The sequence below is a fragment of the Salvia splendens genome, chromosome 18 (assembly GCF_004379255.2).
Source record: "Salvia splendens isolate huo1 chromosome 18, SspV2, whole genome shotgun sequence".
Classification (NCBI taxonomy): Eukaryota; Viridiplantae; Streptophyta; class Magnoliopsida; order Lamiales; family Lamiaceae; genus Salvia; species Salvia splendens.
The window spans coordinates 20,100,211-20,115,503 of record NC_056049.1 but is presented as its reverse complement, the minus strand read 5'-3'; the positions used below and the strand labels follow the sequence as shown (position 1 = coordinate 20,115,503).

The 15,293-nt window shown below is 36.6% G+C and overlaps 1 protein-coding gene and 1 pseudogene across 1 annotated transcript; both read right to left on the bottom strand.

The window, feature by feature from the left end:
• Positions 1–744: 744 nt before the first annotated feature.
• Positions 745–1,505, bottom strand: LOC121776187 (putative RING-H2 finger protein ATL21A). The gene has a single exon (XM_042173336.1). The coding sequence runs from the start codon at positions 1,423–1,425 to the stop codon at positions 811–813; it is 615 nt and encodes a 204-aa protein (XP_042029270.1). The 5' UTR covers positions 1,426–1,505; the 3' UTR covers positions 745–810.
• A 642-nt stretch (positions 1,506–2,147) lies between these two features.
• On the bottom strand, positions 2,148–4,990 carry LOC121776878 (annotated as a pseudogene).
• Positions 4,991–15,293: the final 10,303 nt, after the last annotated feature.

Here is a 15,293-nt window from a genome sequence, read left to right as displayed (position 1 = left end):
TAGAAGATAAAGAGGAGGATGGTTCTATTGGTGAAGTAGAGAAGATACTTGCCTCACTCAATGTTGTTCAAGGGTCATCCAAAAATGTTGTTGGAAATTGTTGGGGCAAGAAAGAAGATGGTGCTTACACCGATTTGCCCGTAATTGCTTGTGTCTATGTGGATTTGAATGTCGGTGATGTTCCAAGTATGAATCATCGATCAACATCGCTCGACAAAGATGCAAGGTTGATCCCTCCGAGTAATGACATGCCATGCTTGGGCATTCTGGAAGGCGTGGACAAGCTTTTCGATTTGACAAGGAATTTTTCCGACAAAGTTGGGTCTCCTTTGTTGATTTTTTATGGAAGTGAAGAAGGGAGACGTTCATCTGTTCGGTGTGTGTTTGATCCAGGAGGAGTTGCCTCGCTTAAGCGCCTGCTTTCAACTCTCCTTTTTGCTTCGTGGTTCCCACCTTGAGGACAAGGTGGATTTTAACCGTGGGGAAGTTGATACGAACCTCTATTATTATTATTTAGTTTAGATATTATAGGGATTTAGCATATCTTTTTCTATATCTTTGTTTTCTTGTTCATTAAGTCAGTAGCATTATAAATAGGATAGACTGATATCTTTTTTATTCATTCAATCAATATATGAAATTATCATTCTTTTGGCTCAATTGAGTAGCAAATAAGAAACATCTCCTAAGGTTGCCGACGAGGCTGATCTCGCGCTCAACCGCCCCTTTTTTGCCGTCCAAGTCACGACCCAACGTTGGGCGCTCGACAACGACGACATCTCGTTTCTTGATCTTGTGTGGAAATCGACGTTACGGATTTAGGTCCTTAACATCCGACGACAGCCAATCACCACTTCCACTTCCTCCGCCGCCGTCGTCCCACGACACGGGGATCGGGAGCGTGAACATAGGCGTGCACATGCTCATCGACCCGGAGAGGGTCCCCGAAGTGGTGGCCACGACCGCGGAGGTGGAGTTCCCGAGGCAGTCGACGGTGGCGAGGCCCGTCCCGGCCACCACGGCCCGGGGGCAGCTGAGGAAGACGAACTCGTCCATGTACATGGCCTCGAAGGGCGAGGAGGTCAGGTTGAGGGCCATGAGCTTCCGCGGGAGGCAGCCGTCCGCGTCGTAGAGTTGGATCTCTTGAATGAGGTAGCTTATGTAGCGGACGGAGAAGTTTCTGGAATATGGGAGGGTCAAGAGAGGGGCTCCTCTCCCTCCAATATCGCCGGAGCAAGTGAGGGAGAAGCCGGGGTAGCCGCCGCAGTTTTGAGGCTGCTGATGTCCCTGCAGTGTGAAGGGGAATTGGATAGGTAAGGGGTTGGTTCCACAGTATTGTGGTGGGCAATGGTTTTTTTGAGCTTGGATTTTGTGGGAGGAGAGGATGAAAGTGATGAAGAGGGTGAGTTTTATGACAAGTTCCATTAGTCAAAGAAGTTGGATCTGTCATTTGTTTGGGGTTTTTAAAGAGAGAATTCATGTATGTGTAGGTTGCTAATAAAGTAAAAAAGTCAGATGCTTGCTTGGTGGGCTAACCAAATGATCAAATTCAACTTAAATATAAAATTGATGATATTAACATGTCACTGATCATCTCACTAAATTGATAAAAATGGCCTGAAAGGAACAATTGCAATCTTGTGGAGAACCGTAAGGGATTTTACTTCTAGTTTTCAACATTAATTATACAATATTTTAAGGGTTTATATTTAATTACATGCGACATATATCCCTATACATGTTTTGGCTTTTGCAAAAAATATAGATTTTACTCTTTCAAGTTGCAGCCAGGGAGTTGACATGAGCAGAGCAGGGGATTAGATTATTGGAGAATGATGGATTGACAATCATGTTATTTTGAAATGAAGGCAATTTTCGAGAGCAAAAAAAGGGAAATAGAGGTGACCTACAACTACTGGATAATGTTGTCAACAACTGTTGTAGTACTATTTGGGTATTTCGATTAAGAAACAGGTTCAAAGCGCAGGAAATAAGGTAGTGCTAAATGGTAATACAATGTGCAAGAATGAATTACAGGGAGGGCTACATGCTTTAAGAGAAGCCTAAAAATGGTTATATTTGCTGAGAAGTTAATGAGCTAAAGACACTCACTCTTATTCAAAAAATGAATAGGCTAAGGGCAAAACTTAAAGCAGCTACTGAGATATACAAATCGATACGACTTTGCTATCTACCCCGGCCCTCATAGCCTGGTATTTAATCTGAAGACCTGATTCATACTAATCACAAGTAGCATTCTTATCACTATTTTTAGCTTTGCAACTAAATCAATCTGTTTGCTAAATATAAGGCTTTGTTTCAAATTCCAAGATGTGAATGATGTAGTACTATTACCAAAAATGGAAATAGTACCTTCATTATCTTGCAAATTAGTTTTTACTGCAACTGAGTGATGAGTTATCACAGCTTATGGTTGCCAGTCATTTCTTTTTCCTACCCAGGACTTGAGATCAAAGATAACTGGAATTTAATTCAGAATGACACAGGCTAACTTAAGGTTTATTGTAGTAGTGGATATAAAAAGAGTAAACAGAATGTAGGAGGAGGATACAGAGGATTGGATGAATAAATTCTTAACAAGGAAATGTGATGATATGAGATATATACCAGAAGTTGATTCATCATTGAGATATTTGACGTCGAAAATCCCACCAAAAGCCCCATCAGCCTGCTTGTTGACATTATGGGATCCTAAAAGGTGGTAGTCCCAGCTCCCACTACGATATTCTTCATTCTGGAAGAATTCAATATGCCTAGCATCCAATGTCATCATTGTACCTGCATCGAATACTTGTTTAGTTCAGGGAAAGATCTTTTTTATAGATGAGCATGCCAGAGGAGATAATGACTAATGGTTTCGTTGTTTCTCATATTTCCAGACAGAATGTGCTAATGCAAGCTGATCAAAGATTTTGGCATGTGTTCTTGAATCAAACCATACTAAGGCAGTTTGAATGTAAACTGATAAATGATGTTGTCGAAGTTTTAACTCACCATCTGTTACGAGCACGCCAACACTGCCAACTCCGACCACTGGAGCAGAGGAGGTTGAGGAGAACCAGCCGGAGACCATGGAGGAGGAAGCACCGCCGGAAGAAGAGCAGGTGGAAGACACGGTGGTCAGGAAGCTCTGGCCAAGGGAGCAGATCAAGCAGCCAGGGAGGTTTCGGGACTACAAAGCCAAATAGGCTTGTACTCCCTCAACTTGATTAGATGGAGTTATTTAATTATTTTGTTATTTAAATTATGTTCTATTTTTTAAACATTTTGTTTTATTTTAAACATTTTTTTGAGTCGAGTCGTTTTATAAGCTCCGTTCGTGTTTTCTTCGTTGATTCTTTCCCGGATGAATAGGTTAGGTCGAATCAACCTTAGGTCCTTAGTCGATAAATAGGGCTATTCATTAATCATCATGGAGGGAATGAAGAATTATTTTGCCCATTGGCTTGTGTTCCAAGTTTCACACTAAACCCTAAAACTGCCGACGGGAACTCTCCCGCGCCAGTCGTGTTTGTGTCGCCGCCGATCCTCTCAAGGACGCCGGTTCGTCGTGAAGTTTGTGCAGGAGAGGGGAGATATCAGTTGAGAGGAAGAGGGCATTGGACAAGCTGCAAGTCTTCAAACCGAAAAGCAGTTGAACAAAATGCAATTAGGACACACATTTTATATGCATGATTGGTCAATATAATTAGAGAAATGAATGGTGCAATTTGATTGAATTACCAGCAATCCAGATTCCAGTTTTAATATTGTTTAACAAACAGTATCCTTCTTTCTTCACCAATTTCTCCGACGTCTCCTCTTTGGGAGTTTTTATGCTTTCTATTAAACTCTGTCAGGAGAGCGTCAGGTGATTCAAACAAATCGCATCCAATCTGTTACCAGAAAAAGCTAATGAATTTGGACAGAAGAATGTTTATTGTCCTCTGAAGCATGAAAGTGGAGTAAAAATCATAGTAGAATGCAATAGATATATATCAAAATGAAACTTGAGGGAAGAGATAGCTAATCGTGCCATTCACTGAAAATCACTACCTCGAATAGATTACATTTTTACCTAGTCATGGCACTCAGAGCCATCAACATTCTTCAAACACTTCACTATAAACAAAATTAAAGAGAAAACGGGAAAATGTACAGAGAAATGCATTACCAATATGTTTCTCCTGCTGCTGACGGAATATGTATGTGTGACTTCCGTCTGTAAATTAAACTCTATGCATATTGTACAAAACGTATAAGGAACTGAAAATACCAAAAGCTGTGGTATAGAGTTTGATCCATTTGAATGGGACGTTCCAAGCATCACTAGAGATCTCCCATCCAGCAATTTGGCAACCTCGGTCCAAACATACTCTTCATACATATTCATGTTAAAGATAAATACGAGAAGGATTTCAATTCATATACCTTCAGATTCACATTTCAACTCATGGATAAGATTGGGGCAATCTCTGCATTATTCAAAGTGAGGCTTAGCACACTGCTTGAAATTGATACAGAAGGAAAGCCAGTTTTCAAGCTAAATATTCAATGTAAAAGTGAGGATCAGCAAATGTATGCAATTCATAAAAACTTAAGCGAATCCAGAAACAGAGTGAAGCTCTCAACAGAAGCAGTGATTATGTATCATGAAAACATTTAAGCTGAATATAAAACACAACAAAAACACTCAAACACAAATTAGAGCCACATATCTCACTCCATCCAAACCCACAATCAAGCAATACATTCTCACGTACTAGAACTCAGATCAACAATACTCCGTTTTATTCATCTTCAAGTTTAGACACTCCAAAAAAAACGGAAAACTAAAAATCGTAACACAAACTAAAAAGCATTGAAAAACATTGATACGTACCAGCTGAAAATCGCGTGAGGAGTCCGGTACGATGGCCGTGGGGAGGTACCGGTAGCAGTAGCAGCAGCTGCAGCAGATTGATCGCGCTTTCCTCAATCTCTTCCCCATTTTCTGCAGTTGGCGATTTGTAAAATAATTTTATATTAATTCAAATTTTTGCCGGTGTTTTTACAAATGGGTCTTACTCGGGTACCGTTTTCGGGTCGGACCTCTTAACTACTAAATAGCTCTTGAATTGGGCCTATATGACTAGCTTTTGTTTAGCCCTTCAATTGGTATAAAGTATAGAAATCGTTTCAGTCCATTAATTGTTTTTAATAATAAAATTTTAAAAAAAAATTTGGTTATGTATTTTGTATCTCTCGTTACTAAAATATTCGAATTGTACATATAATTTCTGGTGAGGAGGGCAACTATATAAAATTAGGGGTCCAAATCTCTTTAACATTTAACATTGAAAAAGTTCCCAAAAGGTGTATATATCATAATTATAATCTTTTTCTAATTTTCCGCTTTTCAAATTGTAAATGAAAGCGACATCCTATCAAGAATTAACTCCAATAAGACGACTCTAGAAAAAGTCAAATAAAAATATAAAAACACAAATTATTTTGTATGTATAAGGCGCACACTTAATCTTTTTTTAATTAAATGCTGTATCTTAGTTAAGCTCTTACCTCAGCTAATCCTCAACGGAATTCGGACTAAGCTCCTACCCCATTGGTGAATATTTCCCAATCGTATCCTTCAAATTAAGAGAACGTGACATATTTTAATGTTTTGAACTAGTGTTAGCAGTCACAAATATATAAAATTACCCGATTTTATCATTCTTGCATGACAAAGTAAGTCTCATATTTCGTTGAACACTCATACGTTGACACTTATATTGTTCACTTATTTTTTTAGTAATATCTATAACCTCTAAGCACTAAAAATTTAGCACTTACATTATTCTATGTGTTTTTTTAGTTTATACTACATTATTCATTCTTAAGTACTACTCATTCCTTCCGTTCTGGCTAAGATGACACATTTCTTAATCAGCACGGAATTTTAGGAGTGTTGATTAATGTGTTTAATTGGGGAGAACAAAAATGAATGTGAGTATTAAATGGAAAGAGGAAGCGAGTTGAATATTTAATTGGGAGAGAAAATATAATTGTGTGTATTAATTGAAAAGAGAAAGTTTTAAAAATAGAAACGTGTCATCTTATTTGAGATAAATTAAAAAGGAAAGTCAGTTATCTTAATTGGAACAAAAAGAGTAGTAAATAGTTGAGCATTAATGTCATATGACAAACTCTAATTGGCAGTGCAATAGTGTGCTCTTACACTCCACAACACGCTCAACTGTTCCTCATGCGATCAAGTCATGCCTTGTGGTAGGAAACGTCGGTACGTGCTCATAATTGAATCGTCGGGTGCCCTTAAAAGTTTCAATTTTATCTTTTCAACAATAAAGTAATAATCATTTATTTCTAGCAAATTTTTCCTTAAATCTATTCTCATATTGACTCGTTTTCATGTTTTTTCACTCGTATAGTTGTATTCATGTTGCTATGGTGTATATACTACAAAAAAACTTATTAGTGACGGATTAGTGACAGCGACTAACAGCTCAAGAACTTTGTGACGAATAAATGATTTGAAAGCGTCAGTCACTAATTAGTGCCAGATAAATCCGTCACTAACACGAAACTTACCATGGCAGTTGTTACATTTTTCGTCATTGAGTGGGTTAGTAACGTTAGTGACGGACACATCCATCAATAAATAATTTTAGGGACAAGCTTTTTAGTGACAGATCCGTTGATATTGTATTTGTCACTAACCGTGTTTAGTGAAGAAATTTCGCTGATAGTGACGGATAATTTTCGTCACTAAAAAGTGAGTTTTTTTAGTGATAATACTCCTTCCATCCTAAGGTAGTTGGGGCATTTCTTTTGGTACGCAATTTAAGAAATTGATGTGTTAAATGTTAAAATAGAGAGAGTAAAGTAAGAATGAGAATAAAGTAAGAGAGATAAATAGATAGTAAAGTAAAAAAAGGAAATAATATTTTTTTAAGAAAAATAAATGACTCATCTACTTTGGAATAACCTAAAAAGAAATACGTCACAATTATCTTGGGACCGGAGAAAGTATAAACTCTTAATGTAATGGTAGAATTCAACCAATTTGCAATTTTTAATGATGAAATAACGAGGTGACGAAAATATGTGTCAATTTTTTAATCATTTGACTAAACGCGGTGAATTAAGTAATGTACTAATGTCATATTTAAGGATGAAAGAATAAATTAGTACTAGGGTTTCTACTTTCTACCGCCCCACTAAATATCTTAATCATGTTGTAATAATTCGTTAATTGATTAGTGGGTATTGCGCATTAGTTGACTTCTCCCAATGTTATTACATCTTTTTCCTAATGTTATGCTAGTGCGGTTACATATAAATGATAGTGATTAAGAATTACGTAGATGCATTATGGAAGCAGTACATACAAAAAAATAGTTCAAAGCGGAAAATTTATAGTGAAAGAACTAGTTAATGCTACTTTGTAGTTTTGAATATAGGAAGTTTTCTCGTCACAAAACTTAAGAAAAAATAATTAACTTTAATTTTAATAAATTAATTAATCACAGTCAAAGTTGCAACAGCCATCGATACAAATTACAAAATGAATTCTGTGTGCTATGTAGACATACGAAAATGAATCCAATAGTCATATACTCCGGAGGGAGTATATTTAATGATTTTATTATTAAATTTTATGAATCATCAATTAATTGTATCTAATTTATATTACTCCATATAACACATTATGGATACACTCAATATTCGATTTCCATGTATCCTAATTCTCGTTCCGATTGAATTAGGCGAACCATATTATTGAATGATCATATGCGATTCAACAAATCGTTTGACAACAGTAACCATTTTTATAAAATGAGACGAAAACTCTCTTATAAATATCTCTTTTATTGATCTCAGTACTTCGAGACCTATTATTCCTAACACAACATTTACTTGTATAAATCCAAAATTACGAGTTTTTATTTACATGCATGTATATTTGAATGATTATTCGTGTATTACGATTTTACATGAATATTTCGGATCCAGATCACAAATTCAGTATTGATAGAAATGGGTTTCTTGCCGTATGTGAAAATATATACGGTACTTCCTTCGTCTCAATTATTGGCAGACCTAAATGGTGCCTTGAGGGTCTTATGGAACCCCCAAGTTTTATACTTTTCGTATATACATAGAGTGGTTTTTCTATTTTTAAAAATATATAATTTACAGTGGGATATTATAAAAAGGAAAATGATTATAAAAAAAAATAATGGCTCACTTAATTGAGTATATAGATATGTTAGCACAACTAGCAAACACATGAGAGCATCCACAACGGTGGTGGCCCAACCCGCGTCTGTCCGCGCAGCTGGCACGGACGTGTCTCGCCGCCGCTACGCTCACGCCGTGCCAGCGAGCAGGACACGTGGCGCGCGGCGATTGGGCAACGGCATAGCCGTTGCCTTTGAATTTTTTTTAATTAAAAATCAGTTTTTAATTAAAAAAACTGATTAAAAATAAAAAAAAAATCACTTCCCAAAAAAATATATCCGTTTATTACCGTTTTTTACCACTTTTTAATTTTTTTTCCCCCAAAAAATACACACTTTCATCTATAAATACCCCCACTTTCACACCCAAAAATTCACATCAAACTACACAATTCTCATCTTCATTCTCTCATATACATTCTCATCTTCATTCTCCCATATCCATTTTCATCTTCATTCTCTCATACCCTACAACATAACAATGTCCGGCCAAGGCGATGACCACCCGCCCTCTCACGGTTGGAACCCCGAATGGTTCGGTTCACAACCGTTTCCTAGTCCGGAAACGGAATATTCGGCCCCTCCTCAAACCCAAGATTCGGGGCGTTCCGGGTGGCTACCGGCCATACCCAATCGACGACCAAGGTGCCTCCGAAGGACGATACGGGTGGACACCGGAGCCTAGGCCGACCGCCCCCTCCCAAACTCCCCCTCCTCCTACTCGCGGTGTCCGCACACCGTACACTCCGGCGGAGATGGATAAATTGTTCAAGGCGTACTTGGAAATCTCCGAAGATGCGGTGGTTGGCACGAACCAATCCGGCGATCACTTTTGGTGGCTCGTCTCTCGCCGGTACAATGAAAACCGGCTGCCGGGAACGATTGAGCGCAACGAGAGTATGGTGCGCAACTCCATCGGCCGAGCCAACGAAGAAATTGGCAAGTTCAATGGCTATTTCCTCCAGGAGACGCGGAATGCCGGGAGCGGCCGGAGCGAGGTCGACATCATCGCTGCCGCGCTGAGCACCTACCAATCCATGAACGGAAAGTCGTTCAAGTACCTCAACGTTTGGCAGGACACGCGGACGCACCCGAAGTATATGGGAGGCGTAACATCCTCCTCTAGCGGCTCCTCCAAACGGTCAAGGTCGGTATCCCTATCCGACGCCGGCTCTGAAGAAGTGGCTAGCCAACTCGCCGGAGCTAACTTGGGTAGCCCCGACGCTGGACCAAGTGGTTCCCGACGCCGACCGCAAGGAAGGAAGAAGGCGGCGGCCGACCGCCGTCACGCCGCGACTCTATCTGCCCCCGCTCCCGAACCCGCTCCCTATGCGCCACCTCCACCCCCGAACAACTCGCTGTGGATGCTCTTAGGCCAACTCAATATGGTCGATAGGTCAACTATGACCCCCACACAACTTCAAACGCACGAGACCATGATATTGGGTCTCCAAAAATAATTGGGGTTAGTGCCGCCGGATGAGTAGTCTTCCTCGGGTAATATTAGCCAATAATTATGTAATTTTTAATTTTTAGGAGTTTAATTATGTAATTTTTAATTTTTAGTATTTTAATTATGTAATTTTTAATTTTTAGGATTTTAATTATGTCTTTTTATTTTATTTGTAATTTGTAATATTTATTGTGGTTTTTTAATGAATTTTAATATTATGGAAATGTTTTTGTTTAATTGAATTTTAAATTGAATTGTGCTCGTTCTTGCGGAAGAGCACAGCTGTGGGTGTTGTGCTCTTGCCAGAGAGCAGGAATGAATAGTGGCGCCGGGCTCACAACCGTGCTCGCTGGCAAGAGCACGGTTGTGGATGCTCTGAGCCCTTCTAATAGAGAGAGCCGAGTGCCAACCCCACAAAGGCCATAATTTGCTTTACGTGCACAAGTTATTTTTCCCATTTGCATAGTTTTTATTTTGTCTAACTTTAAATTCTCCTAATAATCTTTATTACTATTATTCAAAATAAATCATTTAAATTATATTATATGTGCATAGTACTAGTTGATATTATAAATATTCATAACAATGTTGTCTCTTTCAATGTCGATGCTACTTTTAACGACAATGATAATAAGTATCTCTAATTATTGTCATCACCCTTTTATTATTTGTCATTCACTATAATCTGTATATCTCACAACTTCACTCATGCCACAACTACTTATGGTGAGGTATCGAAAAATTCTCCGCAACTGTAAATAAGTAATTTGAACCCCCAAAGTTAAGACTTGCGTCCGCCACTAGTCCTAACTAAGTTGAGTCAAAACTTTTGGACACATTGATTAAGAAATTGTGTTGAAAAGTAGGAGAGAGGAATAAAGTAGTAAAGATAAAGAGATACTAAAGTATGTGACGAAATAAAGTAAGATTAACTGGATGTTTTATTTTTTGTCAAAAAACAAAAGAAATACGGCTCAACTTAGTTATGATATTCCAAAAAGGAATACTACTCAACTTAGTTGGGACGGAGAGAGTGTTAAAATTCACACAATAGGTGAGTCATCAAGTTTGTTGCACACTTGTCATGTAAGCCATATTTGTTTGCTAAGATTTGGTCAAAGAAAGTAATACTCCTTTTGTCCAGAAATATAGTACTCCTACTCCATCTGTCCCACTAGAATATACACTTTCCAATTTTGGAAACTCTTTTCTCTCTAAAGAGGTGGGACACATTCTCCACCAACAATACTTATAACTTTTTCTCTCTACCTCTCTCTTACTTTACCCATTTTGCATTAAAACTCGTGCCAAACCCAAATTGCATATTCTTTGGGGACGGAGGGATTACATTTGTAGACGCACGAGCTTTCATGAGAAATTGATAAAGTATGAGAGAGGGGGAGGAGAAAAAGTAAGAGAAAAAAGTGCGAAAGTATGAAAAAAAAGTTTTCATTTTGTGAAATGAGACTATTTTTCGTGGATATCCTAAAATTGTAAAATGAGACTATTTTTTGTGCTTGGAGAGAGAGTAGTAAAACACATAAAATATTCTCAAATTCGAGATAACAAGAAAATTTAATATGAAATGAATATTGTTTAAAATAAGAAATTTTGTGTGAAAAATGATAAAGAATAAATTTAAATAAAGCTAGTGGTCCTAAAATAAAAATTTTGTCACAATTTGATATTTCTCATTAATTCAAAATTTGCTCGGAAAAATTATAAACTTGTCCCTTGTAGTGAATTTTCATGAATTGAGAAAAAATTGATTTAGTGAGAAATTTACTACAGAGTCTAAGTTCATGAGTTTTGGATCAACTTAAAAGTTCATGAGAAATATTAAATTTCAAAATATGTGATTTTAAGACCAATACTCTTTAATTTATTATTAATTAAATAAATTTTTGTGTTTGATAATTAAAATTATACGTATGATACGACCGCAGCGTATGTACTTTTCTTTGCCTGTTTATATTATTGAAAATCAGAGTTTTAGAAAATGAAGTTCAAAAAATTGAAATAAAGTTGCGTGTAAGGTACAATAAATAAAGGTCGCAATGCCGTTATGAAATTCGAGTTGATTACACCACATAGAATTTTGTCTGTATAGTTTATTCATCCTTTTTAGTCAATTTCTGATAATTGACTATTTGTTTCTTAATTCGGAATCTCAAAAAATTTAAAAACTTGTGGTGCAAATTGTATTATCCTATAGTCGTAATTTTCTGCAAACATATATTTATATTTATATATAATATGTGTGTGTGGTTTTCCTATCTAACTCGTGAAATTAACGCAAGAATAATCTACTAAAAGGTCATATATTTGAATGAGGATTTTTTTTGTATGAGTGTAACTATGAGATATAATATGAATTTTTTTTGTATGAGAGTGTCATTATGAGATAATATGAATTTTTTTTTATGAAATGAATGTGATATAGTCATTTGAAAAGGCGAGAAAAATATTTGCAAAAATTAATTGTAATATATAATTAATACAAAGACAAAAAATAATGGCCAGATATTAATATAGCTGTCCAATATTGATTCACATTCTTGTACATGTTTTCCAAGTTGCAGTTGGGGAAATTAGCTACATCCTGTCATCTGATCAATCTCCATCATTTCTTTTTTTCTTATTGATAAAAATTATTTTCCATTTCCTATATCTCTTTAATATTCAAAGAATAAGAAAAAGAAAAAACACAATAAAACAAGCACAAGACGTCGATACATTTTCTTAGTTTGAACTGATCAAGATGTTTCTTTTTTGGTTTTATTTTATACACTGAGTACTTCTGAGGATAAACTTAGGCAAAGTGTGATATGTCTCATTTTCTTTTATTTTATTAAAGTTTCAGTGAATGGTGTATTTTTTCTGTAATTCCATTTAAAAATGACGTATTCAGAATTTAAAAAAATGAAATCATAGCTCGAATATATACACGCATGATGAATTTATGGTACTTTTTTATAGTTAAATTTATAATTTTGTTTTATCATAATTTTATTTATTAAATATTTAAAACATTTGGTAATCATAATTACCATTAATTAAATCTTATAAATATTTATGTTTTAAATGTTGCGTCTGAGATTAACTCTAAGTCTATTTGAATGACAAATAAATGTTTTACATTATTGATATAAAAACAAAGACGTAAATATAATAAAACTTCAATTTAGATAGTACTACTAGATTTATATGCGTCGAGGCTATCTTCATTAGGAGAGGTTCGGTTTGCAAGATTGTAACTTGAGATTAAATATGTAATGTGTTTGGTTCATGAGATTCAATAATTTGGTATGGATCAGGATAATCATAGAATAATTAATCATAGCTAATTCTTTATACTAAAATAATCTCACAATTATATCCTAAATTATATTTTTATTGAGTATTAATTTATCTAAAAAATTGAACCCCACATGATCCTATAATAATAGCAATAATAACAAAAAACTATTCAACAAGTGGTACCGTCGCATTTGTGGGGTAGATAAACAACAAGTGGACCCTTTTTCTCCCCTGCAATCTGCTAAGTGTAATCTGCTCCCTCTTAATAGTATAAATAATACTACTAGTAGTATAAATAAGTAGTAATAATAATAATAATAATAATAATAATAATAATAATAATAATAATAATAATAATAATAATAATAATAATAATAATAATAATAATAATAATAATAATAATAATAATAATAATAATAATAATAATAATAATAATAATAATGCGACTAAAGTGCATAAAACTAATATTAGCTACCAAGCTTATCTCATGGGGTATATATCAATTCCAGCAACCCAATTGGTTAAATAAGCGAAAATCGTTGGTTTCTGGATTACAAGAGATAAAATCGAGCGTAATACAACCTAAAAAAAAGAATATAAAAGAACAACTGAAACGAAATTACAAAGTGAAAATAGAAACAGTAAATGTAGGTTTTACCACGTCATACTGACGAGGCTGACCCTGGACGGACGTATCGGGACACGCTGCGCTTCTGGGTTCGTTCACGACGTGGACTTCATCACGTGTCAGTCATGTAGGTTTTACCGCGTCATACTGACGAGGTGTCATCCCGCTTGGCTCGCTAACGTGGAAACGTTGGTGCTCTAAAAAGAACTAGACCAACCTATCTTGGGTCGAACCCAAACATTGAGCCCCACGACCAGACCCAAAGAACAATTCAAAGACCACCCAAAGACCAATTGCTAAGATCCAAGTCAAAGTCCAAGGACACGGACATGAACACGAGCACGGGCTCGGGCTCGAAGCTCGAGGCTCGTGGCACGCGGCTCGCGGCGGGGCGGGCGGCGGGGCGCGCATGTGGGCTCTACAGCCCATCTTAGTCCACTAGAATTATTACATGTAATAATCCTTCTTATTAAATACGTGTTTAATAAGCTTGTTACTTTCAATGTGAGATAATTAACTCACTTAATTAATCCCATAAGTTCTCTCATAGCTCAATTAAATAACTCGCAATTTTGCACGACTTTAATCCATTATTTCTCACTCACCGGGAATCGGATTTGAGAAAATGAATATAACATGGTCATCTACTCCGAACGTAGATGGACGCTATATCATTTAATTTTACAAAATTAAATGTCTCGCTGGAAATATTATTGGTCAAAGTCATTTGACCGGGCATACGATTCCAACAATCCCACACATGCGTGAAAATAGCCAAATGCATAAGCATGCAGACACAAGCTCAACCCTCGAGAGGTATGTAAGCATAAGGATAGGTAGTTGTTGGCTTTGAACCATCCATAGTCAACACCATCGGATACACAGGCGGCCTAGTAGCGCGATGCTTTGAACTATTCCTTCACGGCGTGCACCGAGACAATGGTGTTAACACTTAAACACCTCAACCTCATCCGTTCTCACGTTTTGTATCCTTTGCGGCCTTGGACACCACTTTGGATTCATAAATGTATTATTTGAAGCGGCCACACTTCACACTTACATAGGTGATTTCTAATCGAGTATCTTGCCTTACTCGGTATCATTGAGAACTCAATCTCCTAGAGATCCTAGGAGTCATTAAAAGTCATAAACATAGCCTCACCACTAGGCAAGTTTTTCAGCACTCTATTACTCTCTATGGAATAGATATAGATGAGTGTTTCACACGAACTCTCATAGCTTAGTTGTCTCATTGAAACAAGTTCTTGGGATCTCCAGTCATCATGGTTGGGTTAACACTATGATAATTGTTTAGTTTGTGGATTTCAAACTCATTCCTTCTAGCAACTTATTCATTTGACCACGATTTAACCCTTTGGTTAGCAGATCTGCTAGATTATCTATTGAATTCACATAGTCAATTGTAATCACCCCTGTTGTGATCAAATGTCTCACGGTATTATGTCGTCGACGTATATGTCGAGACCTACCGTTATAGAAGCCATTATTTGTACTTCCAATAGCAGCTTGGCTATCACAGTGGATCAACACTGGTGGCACTGGCTTAGACCAATATTGAATATCTTCAAGAAAGTTCTTAAGCCACTCGGCTTCCTCACCAGCTTTATCTAAAGCTATGAATTCCAATTCCTTGGTTGATCGGGCTATACAT